Source organism: Arvicanthis niloticus, chromosome 17 (assembly GCF_011762505.2).
Source record: "Arvicanthis niloticus isolate mArvNil1 chromosome 17, mArvNil1.pat.X, whole genome shotgun sequence".
Classification (NCBI taxonomy): domain Eukaryota; kingdom Metazoa; phylum Chordata; class Mammalia; order Rodentia; family Muridae; genus Arvicanthis; species Arvicanthis niloticus.
Window position 1 is genome coordinate 44,913,665 of NC_047674.1, and position 23,862 is coordinate 44,937,526.

Consider the following 23,862-nt stretch of genomic DNA (forward strand, 5'->3'; position numbering starts at 1 on the left):
GCTCAGCTGATACTCTGATTTCCTGAAGCAAGGAGCCTGAAGTTCTAGGGTGAGGCGATGGGTGGCCCAATCAGATGGCAGCTGGGCTACTGAACAAACCTCATTTCAGATCTTTCCTGGCTATTCCTTCATTTCCATTTTTTTTTCCTGCAAGAGGTGACAGACACCTTGTTAGATGCTAAGAGCCTCTCCTGGTTTGGTTCGGTTCGGTTCGGTTTGGTTGTATGTTTTTCTTCAGAAAAGAGTTGTTGGGAACATTCGCTGCTTATTTACTCATTCACTCCATCGACTAAAATCTGGACATGGATTATTTTCCCCTGTGTCTTACATTCTTATATTAGAGATTCATCTTGCCTGTCTTTAGCAATGCTATAGGTCTCTGACTGAGGGGGTGTCTAGTTAGGATTTCTATTGCTGTAATAAAACAACCACAACCAAAAGCAACTTGGGGGAGGGAAGGGTTTATGGACCCTACAGCTTGGTGTCCATCATCCAGGGAAGTCAGGGCCATAGCGTATCCACAGTCAGGAAGCAGAGCAATGCAGCTCTCCTTTTTTTTATCCTGCCTGGGACTCCAGCCCATATGGAGGTGACACCCACAGTACAAGCCTTCCTTCCTTAGCCCAATTTAGAAACTTCCTTGTAGACACAGGCAAAGATTTCTCATACATAGGTGGCTTTAGAACCTTCGAAGTTGACCATCAGTATTAACCATCACAATGATGGGAAAAGCTTCAGTCTCTGCTGGGTGTCGCTATTCTCCTGCATTTAATCCTTTATTATGGAAGCAACTCCTGAGTGTGTACATGACAGATACCACAGTAGACACTGTCACCTAAACACATTTATTTCCAACAATAACTCTGTAATGTTAGTATTTCACTTTACACATGAGAACGAACCTTCGAGAGACTGACAAGCTGTTGTCAGTAGACGTAGCTTCTGTGAGACCCCTCTTCAGACGCGGGTGGCCAGTCCCCAGAGTATGGCATGTCACTCCACAGTTGGACAATTGCCAAATGGAAGCCCTACACACTGGGGTCCTTTGTTTCCAAAAGCTGTTTGTTCCTCTTGATAATTGATGGAGGCCAGGCATCAGTGATCTCTGGGCCAGTCAAGGCCCTAGCAGGTCACATGGTCACATCTCTAAATGCCATCTCTTCTCGCCCACCACAGGAAGGATATTTAACAAACCCAAGAAGCCTCTGGGAAGATTACCCGCATGTGTACCTCTCGTGAGTATTTGTGTGACTCGTTAAAGCCAGTGGTGACCAAGGTGTGACTTGAACCTGTGGAGCATGGGGTTGCGGGCAGTAGGCCTGCCTTTGAGAATCTCTGCTATGAGCTCCATGGAGGTACCTGTTCTGCATGGGACAGATCCAAACAGAACTCTTCCTCAGGGACTCTGGATCTGTGCCTCCTTGGAGACCCTTTAAGTTCGTAGCACATCTTCCGCTCCACTCTCTTGTTTCTGTTTGTGATGTTGCCAAGATCTGGTCCTGTCTCTCTCCGGAGGCCACGCTGTATCCCTTAGGCCTCCCAGAGCAGCAGTAGCGAAGGGTGTGTAGTTGAACAGCCTAGAGCCTTTCTGTGGTTTTATTGGGTGGTCCACGCAGGGTGCCGTAATCAGCTTCCTCCTCAGCTTTCCCTTCTCCGGGTTGAAACGATGTGTCTGGTCACTACTGCTTCCTCTAATGGACATTCCATGGCCCTTTAAATGGTCTTATACATGATGCCGTGGGTGTGGTGATCCCTGCATTCACCTCTCCCTCCCTCCCTTGCTCCTGGTCCTGCTTTCCCCCCACAGCCTTGGCTTAGCCCTTTCCTATGTTCTTGGCAAGTCCCCTGGGGATGTTCCTGGTCACGCTAAGAACTCCCTCATCTCCAGCTTCCAGGTGAAGTTTTTCTACTTGGGTCAGCTGGCGTACTGGTTGCACTCACTACCTGAACTCTACTTCCAGAAGGTACGGAAGGTGAGTATTCCCTTTCCCCACCCCCTTTGGAGACCTCTCTCCCCTACAGCCCTCATGTTTTCTGCTACTGACTTCTCCCTCCCCTTTCTCCAGAAGCATGGTGTGTTGGCTGATGATAGAGAACCACGTAGATGCCCAAGAGACCTTTGTCAGGGTCTTGACTCCTCCACCAGATGTGTGCCCACTGGAAAAATTTAATCTAATCTAGATTAGACCAAGACAATCTCGACATCCCCAGTCCATTTTATAGTACAGAAAGCCCACTTCCCAGTTCCTGTGTCTTCATTCCCAACCCAGACCTGACTTCTGACACCAGGCTTGAAGCTAGTGTCTCAGCCTTCTTGTTACTAGCCCTGTGTATGCGGTTCTAGTGTGACACCGGTGGGAGTAGGGAGACCTGGCCCTTCTTATTAACCTCCCATGTCCTCTCATGTCTGTGCGTATTCATTTGGAGAATGAGCGAGCTCACTGTCTGCCCATCTCTTTTCCAGGAAGAAATCCCCCGCCAGCTACAGTACATTTGTCTGTACCTGCTTCACATCGCTGGGGCATACCTCTTAAAGTGAGTGAGCGTGGAGCCAGCCCCATTTCCTTGCCCTTTGATGCCTCTGTGTCTCTCCACAGGATCACTCAGTTAGCAGGCATTTAGTAGATACTGTCCCTAAGAGAACCCAGAGGGTTAGCTACCTCGACCCGAGGCAGAGCCAAGGAAGGCTTCTAGGGAAGTGGTCCTTTGAACTGTGGCTTTGCAGCCAGAAACAGGGCTCTTGCCACATAGCGTCCAAATGCTGCTGGAGCATCATAACGCTAGAGTTAATTTCAGCTTGGTTTGTAATGAAATAGAGGGCAGTTAGCCATATGGTTGTTCCGGAAGTGCGAAGTTACTACATCAAACCTCGAGTGCCTCTTGAACAGGCAGTGTTTTGATGAATGTGCTATGCTTGGTAACTGCGCTTTCCGTGAGCTTTTCATGTACAGAGTAGAACCCAAGCTTTGGGTCTGCCAGCGTTTGAGAGCTTCACTATAGTGCCCAGATGTCCTGGGGTGCCCTGTTTCTGAGGAGCTCACAACAGGCTTTCTGTGACTGCCGTGGGTGAATAGTGTGTGTGTTGGAGCCCACCAGCTCTCAAGCTCTGGCTTTCTGTCTCGAGGTGAAGGGCCGTGGCAGCTGTTCCAGCTGTGCTTCGATGTTGGATGCTCGCAACTCACACGCAGAGGAGTTATGGTGACTGGTTTGCTCCCCAGCAGTGTGTGTTGAGCTTCCTCAGATAGTGCAGAGTCACCAGGAAATCTATATGTATCCCCAAAGCTCAGCGACGTTGTTCTAGATCCCGCCTCTTCTGTGCATGGCTCTAGCAGCATGAGAATAGAAGGGGCCAGATATCAAGACGTGTGTGGGTCAGGTTCATTGTGGGGACAGGCAAGTGCAGCTGACCCAGGTGAAATGGAAGTCTGGGGAGTCAGTACAAGAAAACTACTGGAAGGTGCAGCAGCTGAACTATTTACGAAGGATAAGGCATTGTGCCCCCGAGAAGTAGATAGCAGAACCCAGGCACAGAGAGCAACCTGAGCCAGCACAGGCCAATGGCTTCCACTCTGGGGTGTCGTGCGGGGAAGGTAAGTCTTGTCTTTCCCTCCAGCCTGAGCCGCCTGGGGCTGATCTTGCTACTGCTTCAGTACTCCACTGAGGCCCTCTTTCACATGGCTCGGCTCTTCCACTTTGCAGACGAGAATAACGAGAGGCTGTAAGTAGGGTGCTGGATGCTGGCCTGTCCAGAGACCTTGGGGTGGAACCTGGGTGTCTCATGTCATCTGAATGGTTGGGGGGGGTGTTCCCGCTCTGGGTGTCAGCTGCCTCCCTGAGTGCAGCTAACACCCTACACTTATGTCTATTCTAGAACTTCTGAAACTCTCACCTTCCTGTCCCACTCTGGGTTGTTTTTGGAGAGGGGAGTGAAGGTTTCTTGAGGGGCTCCCAAAGATGACTTCTTTTTTCTACCCCTGTGAGCAGGTTTAACGCCTGGGCTGCTGTGTTTGGGGTCACCCGTCTCTTCATCCTCACCCTCGCTGTGTTGACCATTGGCTTTGGATTGGCTCGGGTAGAAAACCAGGTGTTTGACCCTGAGAAAGGGAACTTTAACACCTTGCCTTGCAGGTGAGTTGGCAGAGCCTGGGGTGGTGAATAGATTTCTCTGAGCACTGCCAGGTACCTACTGAACATGGCGTATCTTCACGGAAGGTCAGGGTGCAAGCGACCCTTAAGTCTCCCACACAGTGACATTTAGGGGTAAGTCTGTTCACGTCAGTCTCCTGCTCCCAACATTCTTCACTCCATTGCTTTCCTGTGCTCAGACCCCAGTCAGGACCCCAGTGCAAATGCAATGCAGGCCCCGCACACTTGGTCCGCACATCGTGATGCAGAGGACATTTCTCATCCAGGCAAGGTTGATCATGACACCCTCATGAGGCTCCGAAACTTCATCTTTCATTTCAAGCTCTGTGGTCCTTGGAGCTATAGGCATTAGGGTGTGTGTGTGTGTGTGTGTGTGTGTGTGTGTGTGTGTGTGTGAGATCTCTCTAGGTGTGCGCCACTGGCAACGTGATAAACGAGAAGAAAATTCTTTCGGCACTCTCATACTCTAACTCATTTGAATGTTAGCAATATTTGTGTAGATTATATTGACTTTATCATGGGCCATGCATGTGGAAGAGAGAACAGCTATAGATGTGTAGGATTATTGTGATGGTGGCGCTCATCACCTTAGGGCCATCGAATCACATTGCTCAAGTGTACGGGAGCAGAGACTGACTGAAGAACACACCCTTCCTGGTGGCGGTGGCTGTGGGGAGGGCGGGCCATGGGAACGACAGAGATCTGGCCTGGTTTCCCCCAGGCCTCCTTCTGCAGGCTGTAGACCTGAGCCCTTGGATCCGTTTCTCCCTCCGCAGGCTCGGCATGCTGCTGCTGGTGTGTGTGGCCCAGGCCTGGCTCATGTGGCGGTTCATCCACTCCCAGCTGCGGCACTGGCGGGAGTATTGGAAGGAACAGAGTGCCAAGCGTCGAGTCTCTGCTGTCCCCAAGCTTCCAGCCAGGCTCCTCAAGAGAGAACCTGGTGAGTGTCGCTCTGTGGCAGAGAGCAAGTGGCTGGGGTCGGTCTGGGATGGGTGAAGGAGAATTGGGACTTGGCTCGTAAGTGCTCCACAAACCAGTCCTGCTGGCTTTCCCTCCTTGTAGACACTTCTCCCGGCCTGGGTCACGGTGACCAGCATGTAATTGTTCATGAGCCAGAGACACAGTGTGAGCAGGCTGGCTTATAACAGGGCCTGGCCACTGTGATTCAGGGCAGCACTGGGTGGGGACTTCTGGAAGGAAATATGTCCTCGGGGTAGCTTCTGGCATCTAGCCAAGTTCTGCTGCTGCTGCTGCTGCTGCTGTCACCCATGTCCTCACCTGCTCTTGTGCTCTACTCATCTAGGCCCGCCCCTGCCTCCCGGCCTTCCCATCTCTCTTCAGGAATGAGTCACAGTGACCGTGTCAGGGAGGAGCTGCAGGGATGGGGCACACACGGCTCCTCTGGCTCCTGAGCATCCTCAACTGATTCCCTATGCTCACCGGTCCTCAGACATGGAAGCTCTGCCCGGGGCCTGGCCTGTCTGCATGCCTGTTGTCTGACTCACCTGCATTTTTTTTTTCCAGGCAGCTGCCTGCCTGGAAAGAGCCTGTGTGTTTGTTAGCAGTCGGGTGTGAGGAAGACTTGGAATGGGTTAGGAGGAGGGGTTTCTGTGAGGCTACAACTCATTGAATTTGTGGGGGTATTTTTCTCTTCTTTTTTGTTTTTGTTTTGTTCGAGACAAGATTTCTCCGTGTAGCCCTGGCTGTCCCGGAAGTTGCTCTGTAAACCAGGCTGGCCTCGAACTCAGAGATCTGCCTGCCTCTGCCTCCCAAGTGTTGGGATTAAAGGCTTTGACCACCACCCGGCTGGAGGTCTCAGGAATGTCAGGCCCTGTCCCTATAGCATCTTGTTCCCCGTCTCTTCTCCTTGTTACCATTCCTGTGGCTGAGACCTGTCCTCTGCGGGTCTGGGGGATTGAGGACACTGAAGGAGCTAAGAGATTAAAGCCAGCATTGCTCAGATCTCAGTGTAGGCTGCTGCTGGTTCCTCGGTTTCTGTGAATCACCTTAGATGCCCTCCACTAAAAGATAATCAGAGCCTAAACATGTGAAACAGAGCCACTTATCAAAGACACTAGAACAGGCAGCAACCTGCTCCAGACTGTCTGCTGGCTTCCATTGGCTACAGCCTGCTTCCTCAATGGATGGTCTGCCCACCACAAGGCCACGTCTCCATCCATCAGACATCCCGGCCCTCCATGCCTCCATTTTCCTACCTCAGTGTCAGCAGCAACCCTGTGTGTGTTTCTTCTCTCCATTCCCCAGGTTACCATGAAAATGGAGTGGTGAAGGCAGAGAACGGGACCTCCTCACGGACTAAGAAACTCAAGTCTCCTTAACACCATTGTGCTGGGAACAGGGGTCCCCTGGGTGAGGGCCTGGAAGAGATCACAAGCCCTGGCCCCCAGCTCAGCCTCTCCACCCTCCTGCCCGTGCTCCACCAGCAGAAGCCTTGGCATCAAAGGGGGAGTTCCTCTCTACCTTCTAGTCTTTCTTTTTTCATAAACCATTCTCAATAAAGCCAAATATCTTCTACTCTTGCTCCCTTGAGCCACCTCATGGCCTCATCTCTGTCCTATCTTGGGTTTTCTCAGAGGCCTGCATTTTCCTACTCGTCTTCCTGCCTCTCTCTCTCTCTCTCTCTCTCTCTCTCTCTCTCTCTCTCTCTCTCTCATAGCTCTGTCTCTCTTTTTCTCTCTCCTTTCATAGCTGCTTCTTTTCCTCCTTTCTTCCTGACTTTAATGTGCAATTTCTCTGATTTGTACAACGGGAGGGAGCTAAGATGCCAGTCCTGCCCTCCGGTCCCAGGAATTGCCAATGTAGAAGCCTCTCGCCAAGGAGCTTCCCCTAGAGCTGGTGGCAGATCCTCGGTGGCCCTTGTGGACGGCAGGAGGAAAAGCCATCCCTCTCGGATTACAATATTCTTGGTGCTGACTGACAGACAAGATGTAGGATTCTGGTTCTACATGTCCAACCCTGAAGCGTTTTGCTTTGGGGACATAGTGACTTAATCCAGAAAGACAGTGTTAATTAACTATTGAGTCCCAGGACTCCAAAGAGCTTCCAGTGTGGCATTTAAATTGGAAACCAGCCTGCCTTCGCTCTATGGAGGGATAAGGAAGATGTGCCTTCTCACTTGTTCCACAAGAGCAAAGCACGTTGAACAGCTGCCTCTTCTAGAAAGGTGGCTTGACAAACAGAAGAGTCTATCTGGACCGCTCTCCAGCGGTGCCAGCTGCTGTACTTTTGTTACCCCATCCACCAGCATCTGAAACCAAACCAAATGGCAGTTACAAACCTGCCCAAGACATGCTGTTCCCAAGTCCAGAGACAGTTTGCCCCTGCTGGGGTCAGACTTGCAACCTCAACTTCATCTCTGCAGAAACATGAAGCCCCAAGAACTCTATCGCTGTGTGCTCCCCTGGCGTCCCAGGGAGAGTCACCTGGCTACCCTCCCTCCGGCCTCACTTGAGCATTCTTTAAAGTTGTCAGTGTTGTCTGTTGAGAACACCTAGAGCCTGACACCAGGATGCCTCAGGGTCACTCTTCTGGTTGCGTGAGCCAACACAGCCATGTCCACAGGAGTCTGTGACCCACTTCCTTCTGGTGGTCTTTCCTCTTCTACCTGAAGACAGGGTCACCAGGTCCTTATTGTACCTTGTGAGGACTTCCAGAATGGATGTAGGCTTTAAAGGGTCCTCAAATTCTATGCTGGAGTATAGGGGAGCAGGTCTTGGTGATGTTAATGTTACCTGATATACTGGCCTTCCTTCGACGCCATATTCGAAACCAGAGTTTGAGTGTTTATCCATAAACAGGAAGATGGGTCTTCATTAAGACAGCTTCCCCGCTCCAAGCCACTACCGATGTATGTAAAATCTAACTTACCAGGAATTGAGGAATTTGGTTCCAAACATCGTGGCTTTTTTTTCCCCCTCCTCTGTATCCAGGTTAAGCATACAGAATAGAGATGAGATATCCTTGGCTTCTTTTGTGTGAGCTTGGGAAGCAAGACAGAATTTTGAAAGTACATTTCTCTATTCTGTCTTCCTTCCCTGGCCCTTCTCTGGGCATCCCCACAAGAATTGATCTGGCGATTTTAAGCCAATGCAGTCCACCTATCCTGGTAGGGATTTTAATTGAGTTTATGCTTTGAGATGCTGCCTGGAGCTGTGTGGAAGCTTAGCCAGTTGTTCCCAAGCTCACCTCACCCCATCAGTCTAAATGTCCTCTTGGACCATCCCCAAGTGAAGGGCCTTCCTCCCTAAGTCACTGGCAAGCCCTTGCCAGCTCACTGCAGGAGCTTTGTCCCTAAGCTCTTGAGTTACTCCTTCAGCAAATACTTGTGACAAGAGACAAGTGAAGGCCTTGGAGAAACAGATATACAAAGAACAGCTGTCTTGGATCCAGTGGTCCTGTCCCTGTGGGGAAGGGGTTTGATATTCTTTCCCGGTACACTTAGATGCCTGAGGTGATGTGGATTCATCCCTTAGGTGTCTTGCAAGCTTCCTTTGCTGCTTGTTTGTTGGATATATTACCAAGAATCCAAGTGTTGGGATCGATCTAGGCTCTTCTAGAACATAAGGTCAGGGGTAGGAGTTTGGAGTGTTCATTTCCAGAAAAGCCGGAAACCAAGGGTAACAGCTCTCCAGCCTTGACTTTCGAGGTGTTTACAGGCTTGGGAGAACTATAGGGTGCTTTCTCATTCACCCATCCTCTCTGGCGTTGATGTTATAGGAATGGCAAGACTTTGTGGACTTGGCACAAACCCTGTTGCCAGAATTACAGCAACTAAGTTCCACACCATCCTGCAAGCATGCAGGCTAGCTTGTAATTTGGGTGCCCTGGCCCCATTCTTTGTTCTGATGCAGGCTTTCTTGTCCCCAAAGTACCACACCCTTAGCGAAGGGCCTGCCATACTCTGCCAAGTTGAAGATGTTCAGCACCAGCTACCAGAACCAGAAGATGCTAATCACTACCTCAGCAGCCACTGCTGTCTCTAACATCCCTGGAATGCCAGCAGGCACCAGTGGCAGGAGTGGTGGCCCGAGAACCCCCAGTTGCTAGTCCCCCTCCCAGAGGTGTGGTGATGGGATGGTTACTTTTACAAGCTATCCAGGCCTGGGTGCCTACGCTATGAATTAGCTCCGTGTGTTTCTCCTATGTTCAGAGGTGGTCCCGGGGGGAAGAGAAGCAGACTAAAGCTTGGAATGGAGGCTTTCTGCCATTCTAGTCAGTGCTAGCTAGCTAGTCCTGTGTGCCTAAATGGTTTCAGACAGCATCATCTGATGTGTCCTAAGGGTGAGCTTAAGTCACTTACATTTAGATGACTATGTTCTGGCTACTCACACCGTTCTTTTGTGGCATGCCTGGGACTGTAAGAGCCCTTGAAGGTGGAGACCTTTTTAGACCCCTTTGACATTTTTTCCCCTGGGGTATTTTTTTTTTTCAGTTAGGAGCAGAAAGAGTACATTTTCCAAAAAGTGTACAATGCTCATTTAGATTCTATGCATCCTTAAACTTGCTGACTCCTTGCAGCCAGGGAAGGCCTTCGTTTGCATTTATTTGTCTTTAGTGGCTTTCAGTCTTCCTGGTTGGGTTTGCAGAAGTCTGGAGTGGGAGGAGGTGTAGGGTCTGGGCTTAGCTAACTTTCTCTGCTTGAGGGCCTCTATGTCTCCAGGAGACAAATTTTCATTCTTGATCTCTGGCCTCTGTTCTTCACTGGTGTGGAATGGACTTAGAGCCTGTGAGTCAGAACAGTGAGCTGGTCCTCCGCCACCCTCGTCCCCCCCTGAGCTTACGGCTTCTTTGCTCAGAACAGGATTTTAGGGAGAATATCAATGTCAGACTTTTGAAAACATCTATAGAGTCCTTCTCCAACCCGTGGTTAGCATTAAGAGGATGCTGGTACCAGCTTCTCGCTTTTTACCTGGCTTTTAATGCGAGTGTTAGCTCCATTGCATCCACTTTCGAAGCTCTGCAGATGAGAAGGAAAGTTACACTGAGCAGCCTCTGCGAACCTTTCGTTCTTGGCCTCAGCAGGTCCTTGTCCTTTCATCTAAAAAGTGCCTTATATTGCCTTGTGGCCTTCACTGGTACTGTATGGCCGGGCCGCCAACTGCCAGTGTTGTAAGACTGACTGGCATACACAGCCAATGGCACCGTACCTCAGCACAGCTCCAGGGGAAAGGGACATGGCTTGACAGTTTTGTCTCATTTGTTCTGACCCTCTGCTCCATCACACATAGTGTAAGACCTTGCGTGTTCTCTGGGTTTGTTTGTTTGTTTGTTTGTTTTTTTTTTTTCCTAGTTTCCCCTTGTCTGTTGCCTTCTGGCTTGACTGGGTGACTGCAGGAGCTTGTGAGGTGCCCCAGCTGCAGGCACCCATGCCTCCTATCTAACAAGGGAAGCTTGGGGGTTGGGAAGAAGGTCACCTCTGCGTACCTCTGGCCCTATGTGGCGAGCCCTGCTCTTCCGGTCTCCTCATTCCCACCCCAGATTAGAAACATCCCCCTCTTCCCATCTGTTTTACTTCCATGTAGCCCAAAGTCTGTATGAGGAATGTGTTTACTTGTACTTGCTGGTTCCAAGTCTTAGCTCATTGGTAACCTGTTTGGCAGTGCCTACGGTCTGGTAGCTGCAAAGCTCCTGGATTCCTGTCAGGGTTATCTTGTGTTCCTAGTACCGCACCAACCCCCTCCCTGACCCTTGCCTGCCTGCCTGCCTGTTCCCGCTATTCCGGGTTGTGCAATAACCCTCCCAGTCAGTGGTCTTTTCCACAGGCCTTTGTCCCTTACTGCATCCTGCAATATCGGGAGAGGGGGGGCCCACTGGAGGGGTCGTCATCATCCCTTACAGAAGTGTCAGTCCCTTTTTGTTGCTGTCATTCTCGCGGTCCTGGGTGGGTTTCTGTGGCAATCTTATAGAATGTGTCATGTCGTCTTAGAAATCTTTACATTGTTTTTAAAAATAAAATAAAAAATGTGTTGAAGAGAAAAAAAAATCCTCAGACTGGGACATTTTCGGTGTCTGGGAATAAGATCGATCTGGAGTCGCTGACATCACTGTCACCACCAAAGGCATTCCAGGGTTTCTTGTTCCTGTGCAAAGGATGGGCCGTGTTTCCAAGAATCAGCCACAGTGGTGAGCCCTGTTCCGGCTTTACTGCCCTCCCCCAACAGAGCCTGGCTGTGGTGGTGAGTGCCAACATTCTTTGGGGTACAGATTCATATGTGATCAAACCTTACTTTTCAGTTACTCTGTTTAACAAGCACCCTAAGGATGAACCAAGGAGCTGGCGCCCTGCACAACTCACAGTGCAAACGTTGTGTTAGCTGTTTTTCTACATTAGCCTGTTCATGTTATGGACCAAATTCAACAAGGAACTCAAGGAAAATGTGTACCTGCCATATTTATGCTTTCTTATTAAAGGGTTGGGGGGAGGGGCATCTTTTTACTTTTGGTGAAGTTCCCCCCCTCCCCCCCATCCTTCTTCCACTGTTTCTGTCTGGTTTTAGAAACAAGCTACAGTTTTGTATGGAGTTTTTAAATGTACATTTTGAAACAAATGATCAAATATTTTCTGAAATACATAAATAAAGGGCATAGAATTATTGGTCATAACAGTCTCTGATAGGCTTCACTGGTGTGTTGTATATGGGTTTTTTTTTTTAAAGTCTTGATTCTTTCATTTGTTTTTACTTTGAAAAACGAGTCCGTGTCAACTTTATTTTTTGTCTAAAATTTTTCACTATGTAGTAATTGGGTTATTTTTTTTTTTAATTTGGCTTTTTTGTTGTTGTTGTTTGGTTGGTTATTCATTTCGAGACAGGATCTCACTATGTATTTCTGGCTGGCCTGGAACTCACTGTGTATATCAGGCTGGCCTCAGCCTCACAGAGATCTACCTGCTTCTGCCTCTGAGTAGGATTAAAGGTATGTGCCACTACATCTGGCTGGGCTGGCTTGTTTGGGGTCTGTGGGTCCATGGCTGTAGTGGGAACTAATGAACTGGAATAGGGACGGACACTTGGGTTTTCCCAGTCTCGTGAATAATGTGCATTGTTTTTATTTTGTGTCTAACAACAAAGGGGATTTCCTAACAGGTTGTGTAAGCTGGATGCACCAGAAGGAAGGCCTCTGTTTTGGCTACTTTCCTGTGAAGGCATTCAGCTTTGTCAGGGATGCAGGTCCTGGTCTCCGTGAATGCAGTGTCCCCAGTTTAGGAGGAATGGTGGCAACAGTGGTGACTGGAGCCATGTAAACAGCCTGCTCTTGCACACAGCTGTCTGCTGCACTTTCTAGAATCATTTGGGGTGTGCTCAGGAGATGTGTGCAGTTACAGGTGGCAGTTAGCGAAGGGAAACCCACAGGGGGTATAAATTACCCAGAGACTGACTCCAGGTGAAAGAGAAAGGAGCTGGTGACATCAAGCACTGATGCAGATGGCTTTCTGTCTTGCTCTGCGTGGCATGGTGATATTCAGCCGTTAGCTCAGCCCGTTTCTCATCTGTCGTGTGAGGTTCCCCCCAACCTCTGGATATGGTGACTGGCAATGGTATTAAGTTCGTGGTACAAACAAGACTACATATAGTTTGACTTTGAGACAGGGTGTTTTTACATAGCTCTGGCTGCCCTGTTACTGGCTTTTTAGCTCAGGCTTGCCTCAAATGCCAATCCAGCCTCTGCCACCTGAGAGCTTGGATCACAGGTATGTGCCAGCATGCCCACCTTTAAATTGGTCGTTTTGTATTTGCTTTTGCCACGGGGGGTCTTGCAATATATAGTCCTGACTGGCCTCAACTGCATTGCAGACTAGATTGGCCTTGGAATTAAACAGACTTCCTACCAGGTGCTGGGGTTGTAGGTGTGCACAACCATACCTGGCTAAACTGATCTTAATAGACATGCTTGTGCTTGTGTGCCAACAGGATATTAAAAAGCCACATGCCCAGGGGCCCTTGGAAACAATATTTAGAGAAATTGTCTTTACCTGTTTGTCCTGAGTGTACTGAAAGCCTGTTAACACAAAGTGAAACCCCTGAATTACAGACAGTATTCCAAGGCCCCCTACTGATGTATTTGGGGTAAGTATCCTGTACAGAATAGTGGCTGTTGGCCAGAGGCTCTCCACCACCAAGCCTGTCTTCACCCACAAGGCAGCTTTTATTCTGCCCTGAAGCAATAAACTATCCTTATCAGTCTTGGACACTTCCTTCAGTTAAATCTGATAGCTGTTGCTAGCTACCAGTGTGCTGGCCCTGCAGACAGTGACTGGGAGTGTTCATTCTGATTCCATTCTCCAGTGACTTATTCGAAAAGACCGTCATCTCTTAGTATTGCTCACTGCAGGTATCACTTAGCTGTCATTCACCACCAGAGCTCAGGCTTCAAGATGCATGCCAGTTGTGGCAGTATCATATAGTACTGGATGGTATCTCATGGCTGCATGCTCTTCCAGAATCTCAGAGAAGAGAGAGATCCACTCTGACTTGGTAGTGAGCAGTAAGGATGATGTTTCCACAGAAATGCCCTTCATCCTTGGTCTAAGAAGTATCTTTCATACCTTGTCAAGATTTGCCAGGTCTTCTCAATCTTGTGTCAGTTTAGAAGGTGCAGGATGCAGCATGGGAAGAAAGCTCATGGAACATGAATGTGCCAACCTTACGTACGACCACTTTCTCCTTGGCACTACAGTGAGCAAATAGAAAGGTCTATCTGTCTGGTATCTGGTGGAAAAAATATGAAATAAGTGATCAGGACTGAGATTGGAGGGTGTGTTGGTTTGAGAAGAGCCCACATAGGCTCAGACATCTGAATGCTTATCATTAGGGAGTAGCAATGCCTGTGAGAGATTAGGAGGTGTGGCCTTGTTGGAGAAAGTGTGTCATCCGGGCTGGGCTTTGAGGTTTCAGAAGCCCAAACCAAGCTCAGTGGCTTTCCTCCCTCTCTTCCTGATGCCTGTGGATCCAGAGGTAGCACTTTCAGCTCCTTCTCCAGCACCATGTCTGTCTGCGTGCTATTTCCCCCACCATGACAACACTGAAGTCTCTGAAACTGTAAGTACGCCCCAATTAAATGCTTTCCTTTAAAAGTGTTGCCATGGGCATGGTGTTTCTTCAGAGCAATAAAATGCTGACTCAGACGGGGTATGAGTGCTCCTGCCTCAAAGGAGAGGAAGAAAGAGCCGGAAAGTGGTGGCACACGCCTTTAATCTCAGCACTTGGGAGGCAGAGGCAGGCATATTTCTGAGTTCCAGGACAGCCAGGGCTACACAGAAACCCTGTCTCGAAAAACAAAAAAAACAAAAAACAAAACAAAACAAAACACTAAAACACCTCTGTCTCAGCAAAAGCCCAAAGCTATTGAGAAAAGACTGAGCAGCTTTTCCGTGTGCTACCAACAACGGACATCTGTGAAAGATTGACAGGAGTTGCACACCAAAGGCGCTGGGACAAAGAAGTGGGCAGAGCAGCTGACCTCAGGGGGTTGGTGGCTTCCATTCTGGGGCTCCCAGATGCTGCTGGGAGGCTGTGGTAGAATGGAGACGAGGGGCGCGCGGCCAGAACCGGCCCGCACACCAAGAGAAGCAAGGGAGAGGGAAGCCCCAACCTTGTCTGCAGGGAGTACTCACTTTGCTTGGCTGCTCCACTAGCTTGCTTGAGGAGGCCAGCCTCTGGGAAGCACGGTGGCTATAGAGACTCATGAAAGGTCTTCTCTGGGGTTCCCCACGGCAGACCCCCAAAAGACACGTGAAAGTCCGTGGGTTTTACAGGCTTTATTTTCATGGCAGATGATAGTTGAGTATGGATGCACCCCTACTTAGGTCAGGGCAGACCTGACTTAAATAGGGAGGGAGGAGGGTCTGGGAGTCTGGGAAAGGAGTATGTAACTGGCTATGCCCTCTGGCCTTCAGGTAACTCATTGATATGGAAATCTTCTGAGGCTGAGGCCTGTAGTCACGCCCTCTACCTGTGGAGGGGCTGGTTAGACCGTTGCCCTATGTGGCTGAACAGCACAGATCAAATGGAGCTCTATGCCGCGTGTCAGGACCCTGGATTCTGGGAGTGCGGTGGAATAGATTCGGGCATGGACACCTGTTGGGTCTCTGGGATATTTCCAGCCAGTGCTTCTACCAAGACCCAAGCCATCCTTTCACAGTCCCACAAGGAGCAGGCCTTAGCTTCTGTGAACTTTCATCTTCTAAGGGAGGCAAGGATAGTTAAGGTTAGAAAATACAGATTTCCGGGGAGCTCTCAGTACTGTCACTCAACTTGCCCAAGTTTAAACTGTGCGCTCTCAAGCATGTGCGTGTGTGTGTGTTTGTGTGTGTGTGTGTGTGTGTGTGTGTGTGTGTGTGTGTGTGTGTGTGTATGTGTGTTGATGGTGGTGGTGGTGGTGGTGGCTTGAAAATGCTTGGCCCATAGGGGGTGGTACTGCTAGGAGGTGTGGCCTTGTTGGAGGAAGTGTGCTCCTGTGGGGATAGATTTTGAAGCTCCACCCAGTGCAGAAGGGTCAGTCTTCTCCTAGCTGCCTTCAGATCAAGATGCTAGAACTCTCAGCTCCTTCTCCAGCATCATGTCTGCCTGGACGCCGCCATGCTTCCTGCCATGATGATAATGGACTGAACCTCTGAACTTGTAAGCCAGCCCCAATTAAATGTGGTCCCTTATAAGAGTTGCCTTGGTTATGGTGTCTCTTTTGCAGCAATGAAACCATAACTAAGACAGTATGTGTGTACATATTTGAGTGTGCATGCTATGGTGTACACATGGAGAGCAGAGGATAAACTTGGGGCCAGTCCTTGTCTTCTTTGAGGTAGAGACTCTCAGTAGCCATTGCACTGGGAACTCTGGGATTGCTGGCCTATGAGCTTCCTGGGGAAGTTCCTGGTCTATGCCTCTCATATCCCTGGAGAAGTGATAGAATTTCAGATGCATGGAACTTGGGTTCCATGGATTTGAGCTCTGGTCATTACACTTTCCCAGTTAGCACTTTTACCCACAGACCCATCTCCCTGGCTCAGTCCTCTAGAATTTAGAAAGCATATTTAGGGTGGCTGATTCTTACAGATAAACCTAAAGGAAAGGGATTGACCTTCATAATTACCATGTACCTTCTGGGAAGGAACACTGGGTAAGACTAGCTACCATGGAAGGGCATGTCAACCTGACATGGCCTCCTCCCAAGAGACCCCTCTGAGGAAGGAAAAGAGGAGGAGTCAAGGGAGCGTGCCATTGGAGTTGGGCAGTTGGAAACTGAGACTGTGCACAGGATCTCTGTGGAAAATTGACCTAAAAGCTCCCTCAAGAAAAGTGCCATGTGTGTAAGAACAAGCCAGTCTGACACATGCCATTTAGCCAGCCCTGGCTCCAAATGATATAACTAACCACTGGAATAATATGTTGCTCCCCAGCTTCCTGGTTTTACTCTTTTAACTTCTCATTCATGTTCCAAAGGTGAAACCAGGACTTGTCTAGTACACACTAGGCCTGGGACAGGACCAGATAGGACAGGCAGGAAAAAGCGTAACTACTTTAGAATGATATCAACTTTCTTAAAAGTACTTAAGACTTCATGCAGCTAGAAATGATAGGAGGAAACATGGTTTCTTCCTGAAATAGTCTAGACATCAAAAGGAACCCCTCGAGGAAGCTAGGAGAATGTGCCTTAACTCCTTGCAAAAGGCAAAAGCAGGGAGTCCCCTTGGCAGCTCTGAGAGGACCTGGGCATTCTGGGTCCTGCATGACTTCATCCTCAGCACTGCATGTTTTGAGTGTCAAGAAAGAATCTAGCATGGCTATCTTCAATGGAAGAGCAGCCCTGGCTGGCTGTCAGAGATCATTAGAGTCAGAAAGTGCTGCTCACTGAGAGGAATTCTTCTACAATATGTGCATTACAGTCCAGTATATTAATTTATAGGCAGGCAGGTCTTATGAAAATAGGCACCATGCTATGCCCACCACATCACTATTGATTCCATTTTTTAAAAACATTATTTTTGATAGTATTGGGAATCGAATCTAGAGTCTTGTACATAATAAGGAAGAACTCTACCACTAAGCCAGATCTCAAGCTCCCAGTTTTTAATTCTCCTAATGTGCTTAGAATTACACTCTGAAAAGCATGCAGTATACCTCCCTACAATATTGAGGGAAGTGGAAGGATAAGTAGAGAGGCCCTTGGCTACCCAGCAGTAACACTGCTGCCGTGAACTTAATTTTTCAACATCTCAAATGTTTCTAGAAAAGTCTACCATTCCTTCTGTTCATCAGCCTTCCACATCTGTATTAAGCTTTTCCAAAGAATCTGAAAAGTAATTGTGTGTGCTGTTGTGTGGTATGAGTAAGCTTGTGCAGACAGAGTCTGTAAGCTGGAAAGAAGCTGAGGGTCCAGCTTCCAGTATGTTGGTTGAAGGCTAAGGAAACAGGAAGTTTGCATCTGAAGGCTGTGTGATAGTTTAAAGGCAGCTGGGCGGGGGGCGAAGGGGACTCTCTTACTCCGAGTTATGTCAGTTTATGTCACTATTCAGGCTTTCAGACTACTGACTGGGGTCTCCTTACTTTAAGGCCTGTTTTACTTGCCTACCAATTCAACTGTTAACTTCATCCCAAGCACCCTCACAGACATATCAGAATACTCTCTGATGAATTCTGGAAACCCCTAGACCCTTAAATATAAAATTAACTATCATGGTACCCCTACCACCTCAAATAAGGGCATCGATCTTTGATATTTTGAATATTAATTTACTTTAAACTTGAGTAATAGTGAAATAGAAGAGCAGGAAAAGCAATACCACTTCCGGAGTGATTTAAAGGCCTGCGTGGTAGATTTCACAATGTCGGTTCAGCGTCAAAAATGTATCATATTCTCTCGTTCAGGTCAGCTTGAGAAAGCTCGAACAAAGTTATAGTAGTTAATCTTGTCTTCTCCATGGGTGCACAGCCTGATCAACTGAAAGAGGAAAAAGAAGACAGATAAACCAGACTTCCTTCAGCTTAATGCGCTCTTACACTTATGCAGAAAGAGCCCCAGCTTCTGCCAACCCAAACAAAGTTCAGCCTTTATATCCTCAGCTGACTCCAAGGTAATTCTGCGATCCTGGAAGGTAGGTGAGACATGAAAACCCGTGCTATACATCGTGAAACCACACTATGTCCGAGATCCATATTTATAAGAGTGTCATCATTATCACAGCACTTTTCCTTTTTTCTTATCTCTTGAGGCAGTCTCTTACTTTGAAGCCTTGAGTGGCCTTGGACTCATGATCCTCCTGCCTCTGCATCTCAAGTGTTGAGAATACAAGCATGTTACCAGCAGACCCGGCTTCAAAATACTGTCGTTGCTGTATTCAAATAGAAATATTTTTGCTCCCTTGACTCAAAACTAAACACCCTTTAATACCAGGCTCCTGCTGATGCCGCCAAAGAGAAGAATCAGGTTATATATTCATTTAAATGTCCCCTGGATTTACCTGTGATGGGTAACAGTTACTGGCTTTCGTTGTCTTTGTAAGACATGCAAATCTGCCTCACCCGCCCCTACTCGCCCCCCTTCCTAATGTTGGTAATTCCTCTATCACGTCCACTCCAATGTCACACAGTATGAATGATTGGAAATAGAAAGGGAGAGGAAAAAAAAATTTAGCCTTGCTGTCAACCAAAGGCTTAAGAACTAAATGGGTGTTTAGCCCATATGAACAAGTACTTCTGTCTGTCCTTCCCCTCGCCTTAGTATCCCGTCTTTAAAATGACCAAATAAAACCATGCATCCTAACCTAGTTACTTAATCAAAACCATTTCCTAAATGAACCTTAATTTCCAAACAGTCACTCTTGCTTGAAGTTCTTCAAGAAGGTCAATAAAGCCTCCATGTTCTTAATCAATGAGCATGTCTTGGTATTAAGCTAGAGTTCTGTCCAGGGTGGGGGAACGTTTTTCTGACTTCCAGGGGGTTCCTGGCTTATGGGATTTGTAACAAATAAGAAATGACACCGTTATTTAGCAGTCATGAGATTTCTGTGAGGAAGACGTCTATGTCCTCTCCCATCTATAGCTAGCCATGTTATCCCTAGAGACATTGCTGCCTTGGGCAGTGGTCCTGTCAGTTTTGGCTTCCACGCTAGTCCCTGAGGTGAGCTGGTTTTGAAAAACCTCAAAGCCTGCAAGCATCCTGTACAATTCACTGATCTTGGCAGCTGCTGCCCTAGGATCAGATCTATTCTGCTTCCCATCCCTTACATGCTAGTCTAGCAACTTCTCTGCCATCTGTCCCCACCCCCATCTTGAGAGACAGCCTGCCGCAGCAATTAGAAAAGGTTGTTCATACTGTGAGGTGGGAAATCCCATTATCAGAACAGAACAGGAGATCTGACTCTTGTACCTCTTTAGGAAGCAGTCCTCACCCTGCACAATCAGCCCAAACCACAATTCACACCGACCACAATTCACACCAGCCACAATTCACACTGACCACAATTCACACTGACCTGCTTAATCAATGAGTCATCGACTGGGACATTAAGAGTTTCGCAGATTTTAAAGAACGTCTCTCTGTCCACGAATCCCGATTCGTCCTTGTCGTATATTTGAAATGTTTCACGGAGGTTGTCTCTGCATGAATTGTCTTTCAGGTGCATCTGAATTTTTTCTATCAGTGTGTCCAGGTTCTGCTCCTCGAGGTCCTCTGTAGCTTGCTTGCTGTTGAGAAGGAAAGAAATGATTGGATACATATTCATTCTTGGCCAATCTTAACTTCAGTGATCAAAGCACTTATTTGGTGAAGCCTGGGAAGCTTCTAACAACAACAACAAAACAGTTGTTACCCAGAGCTGACAGGCAGCTACTGGTAGCTGACCACCACCCCCCATCTTAAGGACAATGAGCTGCCTCCCTTCTTACCATCTGTTAAATCACCCCACCACACAAAGCCAGGTCTCATATACCACCATTCCCAATTTTCTATTTGTGGGGATCACGTTTCTTTCTTTCAACTGTTGCCGACTAACATGACCTCATCCAAATCCAAGTGCCTGAGGACTTAGAAGCGATGCCTGTAACTATGCCAACAGGAATCTCTCACAGTTTTAACATTCCCTATTCAGTTTTGGTGAGTCTTGCAAGAGGCCATCTAAGGGAGTTTAGAGACCTCTCTAGGGGATGGGCAGGAGTTTAGGCTTCACATTACTGTGAGATTCATAATAGAGCATTAGAAAGAGGGATGTCCGTCCCTTCACAACATGGCCACCGGAAGTAGAAGCTCAATTTGTACTTCCTCTGAGCACAAAGCTTGTTAAAAAACTAAAGAGTGTTGGTGCCAGCAAGGATTCCCTCATATTCCTAAATACTTTCAGAACAAAATACACTCAGAGAGACCCACCCCTACCCCCAAGCACTTAGGTTTTTCAGTGGTGAGAAAATGGACTTGAAGATGTTATGACTAGTCCAGATAGCACGTCAGAGGCAAGACCCGAACTTGTGTATTCTCCCATTTCCAACACATCTTAGGTCGTAACTCCCCGACACTGAGTCCCTCCCTCCTGATTGAAAACCCTGACTGCACCATCCATCCTTCTCTGTGTAGGATATTCAGGAGCTTCGCCACCAAAACTTCACTACTCCTCACAGTTTAGCTCCTATCACGTTGGTTTTTAACGTTTTCTCTAGGTGAGATTATGCACACACATCAGGAAGAAGGTGTCTGATTTCTCAGAGTCAGAGTTAGAGGGTTTCCGGGTGCCTGGTTCATTGCACAAGGCCTGGAGCAGACCTCCTCCTCAGGATTCCATTGGTGAACCAGCTCTCCAGACCTATGTCCCCTTTAACCTGCAGCTGCCCTTGTGGGGCTTGGGCTGGTGATAACAGCGAAATCGTTCAGGGTCCCCTTTTGGAAAAAAATTAATTCTAGGTGGTTTGTTTGTTTGTTTGTTTGTTTGTTTGTTTGACAGAGTCTTACTATGGAGACCTAGCTGACCTAGGCCATGGAGACGAGAATGGCCTCAAATTCATAGAAACTGCCTGCCTCTGCCTCCAGAGGGCTGTGATTAAAAGTGTGTACTGCCATGAACAACTCCTAGCCCCCCAAAATTCCAACCAACACATCCTGAGAAATAGCCATGGGCTGCATGGAAAGATAACTCGCTAGACTGTTCTCAACAGCCTAAATATCCAAGAGTAGCCGCTGAGTTAAATACTCCACATGTCAGTCAAGCAATGAAATAGTGGCGTAGTCACAGGCCAGACTGCACAAGGAAAATGTGTTTGGTGAGAGACTGGGGGCACCTAAGTATGTTCAGAGTGCTAGCTTTTGTGTAAAACTTACAGACTTATAAAAAGATACAAACTTGAATTTTCTTTTCTGTGTAAAGAAACTCTAGGAAACTACAACTAAAAATAAAAAGACATGGTGTGGGGGCAGGGGTGTGACTATCTGGCTCAGCAGCTAAGAGCACCTGTTCTTGGAGAGGATCTGGGTTTTACTCCGATCACCCACACAATCTGTAGCTCCAGTTCCAGGGAATCCAGTACCTTCTTCTGGCCTCCATGGGCACCAGGTACCCACGTGATTCATATACATACACACAGCAAAAAGATATATAAAAGCCATGGGGCTGGAGAAATGCCCCAGCAATTAAAATTGCATGCTATTCTTGACATTGATGTGAATTTAGTGTCCGGCATGCATGCATGTTCAGCAGCTCACAGCCTGAAGGTACAGCTCAAAGGAATCCAGCACCCTCTTCTGACCTCTGTGGGCCCTGCACTCAAATGTGCAAACCCTCTCACGGACACATAGCCAGAAACAGTCACCTGCGACATGCACGATAGAAGCGCATGGGTGGAAAATGTGAACGTAATGTTTACTCAAAGCATCAGACTATTGGTGTTTCGTACAACATTCTATGATATCTGAAATGCTCATGATAGATTGCAAAAGCCAGGAAACAGCACCCAAGGATGTTTAATGTGTCTGTTAAACAACAAAATATTAGAAATCGTCCTTTCTGATTTATGTGACTTTCTCCCACATAGTCGTGCTTACTTCAACTTGCATAACCTAAGTTTTATTTTCCCTCTGCTTTGTTGTCCTTGTCATTCTTATTTTTATTAAGACATAGTCTCATGATGTAGCCCAGGCTAGCTCTCATCTCCCAGTCCTCCTAGCAAAACTTTTAAGTGCTGGTATTATAAGAATGTACCATCATACCTGGTTTACTCCCTTAAATTTCAAACAGATAGTACTTTTATAGCAAGGTAAAAACTATCAAATGCCATAAAATCTCCCAGTATAGAAATGCTCCCTTATTCACTTATTACAGAAACAGATTATGATTATGTGATTCAAATATACTAAAATGTATATGTATAGGCAGGGAGCTATTTAGTGACAGGAGGTATTCGAACCTCCATCTTTCCCATGCTTTCAGGAGATGGGGTCCCCAGCCTGTCATGTATCTTGATATATATGATCGAAGTTATTATAATTATCAGATAGATCATTTGGAGGGAGGTTAATCCTCCTTTCCCTGAAGAATCCAGATACCCATTTCCCTTCAAATAGCAGAGGAAATACCCATTCCATGTGGAAGAAATGCGGGTGAATAGGAATGGGCAGTACTGCTTAACTCAGTGCCAAAGCTCCGTGTGGAGACCTGCATGGGTGCAGGGGTTCCTTAAGGCCAGGCGCTGTTTCTTTAAATTGTTTTTGTTGCTTTCATTCATAGATGGTCTATATAACACTTTAAAATACCGTGCATCATTCCTCTTTCAAAATTAATTGCTACGCACACAGGTTTTTCTGAACATCGGCATATCACTTAGACATTCTGAAATGACAATTTCCCTAAAACCAGTTTATTTTCTAGTTCTCTGAAGTGCCCCTCTTTCACAACTGAATCTGCCTACTTATTTTTCTAAAAAATTTAAATTGCTTCCATAAGTCATGAGCATTTGTTTGTCTGTTTGTTTGATTGTTTTGGATTTCAGGAGAGATGTGTTTAAGGCGAGAACTCCAGAACTCGCTTCAATATTTGTTTTTTCTACTACTTGGAGTGATGTAGCCCAGGCAATGAGATAGGAAGAGAAAACAAACAAACAAACAAAACAAAACAAAAAACAAAAAAACCACCCCACCTTGGCAGGTAGAGGATTCTGGGAACGTTTTTATTTTAATTTTTAATTAGTTATTATAGTTATTGTTTGCTTGTTTGGTTGGTTTTTGTTTTGTTTTCGCATAGAACATCATATAGTGAGGTTGGTTTCGAACTTCCTATATACTGAGACTGACTTTGAACGCTGGTCTCCAGCTGAAAACAGCTGTCTGCCTCCAGCTGCCGTGGTACATGGAAAACATAAACCCGTCTGGACTAAGCCAATGAGAACTTGTGCATGCAAATGCAACTCTCGATGACCGCCTGCTTTAAATCAAAGCAGGTGGTAGAAACAAAACAAAACAAAACAAAAATGAGAAACCAGAAGCAAGAGGTATTGTAGCACCAAACAACAGAGCGCAGCAGCTTATTGGACATGGTACAAGATATAAAAGAGGTCAAGGGTGTCTACAAGGTTTCCGTCAGGAAGAGAAGGGGCGTGGCTAACCTGCGTTGATAGTCCCCTTCCTACCACACACTGAGCTGAGGATTCAGCTCAACCTTAGAAGAACAGAATAAGTAAAAAAAAAAAAAAAAAAAACAGGAAGAGCAAGAGCAGGTGTTCT

The 23,862-nt window shown here is 47.3% G+C and overlaps 2 protein-coding genes across 3 annotated transcripts in view; one reads left to right on the forward strand and one right to left on the reverse strand.

Moving 5' to 3' along the window:
• Positions 1-12,094, forward strand: part of Tram2 (translocation associated membrane protein 2) — a 78,953-nt gene extending 66,859 nt beyond the window's left edge. Inside the window, exons 5-11 of the mRNA XM_034521767.2 lie at positions 1,177-1,235; positions 1,889-1,973; positions 2,465-2,535; positions 3,614-3,718; positions 3,985-4,128; positions 4,923-5,086; positions 6,412-12,094. Coding sequence (XP_034377658.1) covers positions 1,177-1,235; positions 1,889-1,973; positions 2,465-2,535; positions 3,614-3,718; positions 3,985-4,128; positions 4,923-5,086; positions 6,412-6,485 — 702 coding nt within the window. The 3' untranslated portion in view covers positions 6,486-12,094. The remainder of the gene's footprint in view (positions 1-1,176; positions 1,236-1,888; positions 1,974-2,464; positions 2,536-3,613; positions 3,719-3,984; positions 4,129-4,922; positions 5,087-6,411) is intronic.
• A 2,814-nt stretch (positions 12,095-14,908) lies between these two features.
• Efhc1 (EF-hand domain containing 1) overlaps positions 14,909-23,862 on the reverse strand; it is a 43,012-nt gene continuing 34,058 nt past the window's right edge. Inside the window, exons 10-12 of one of the 2 annotated variants that reach the window (XR_004608567.2) lie at positions 19,637-19,847; positions 17,945-18,102; positions 14,909-15,348 (exon numbers count right to left, since the gene is read on the reverse strand). Coding sequence is in view for 1 of the 2 variants with exons in the window: in XM_034522059.2 (XP_034377950.1) it covers positions 18,031-18,102; positions 19,637-19,847 (283 nt within the window). In the remaining variant the exon portion in view is untranslated. Of the gene's footprint in view, positions 18,103-19,636; positions 19,848-23,862 lie in introns of both variants that reach the window. The other variant, XM_034522059.2, reaches the window with a different exon arrangement.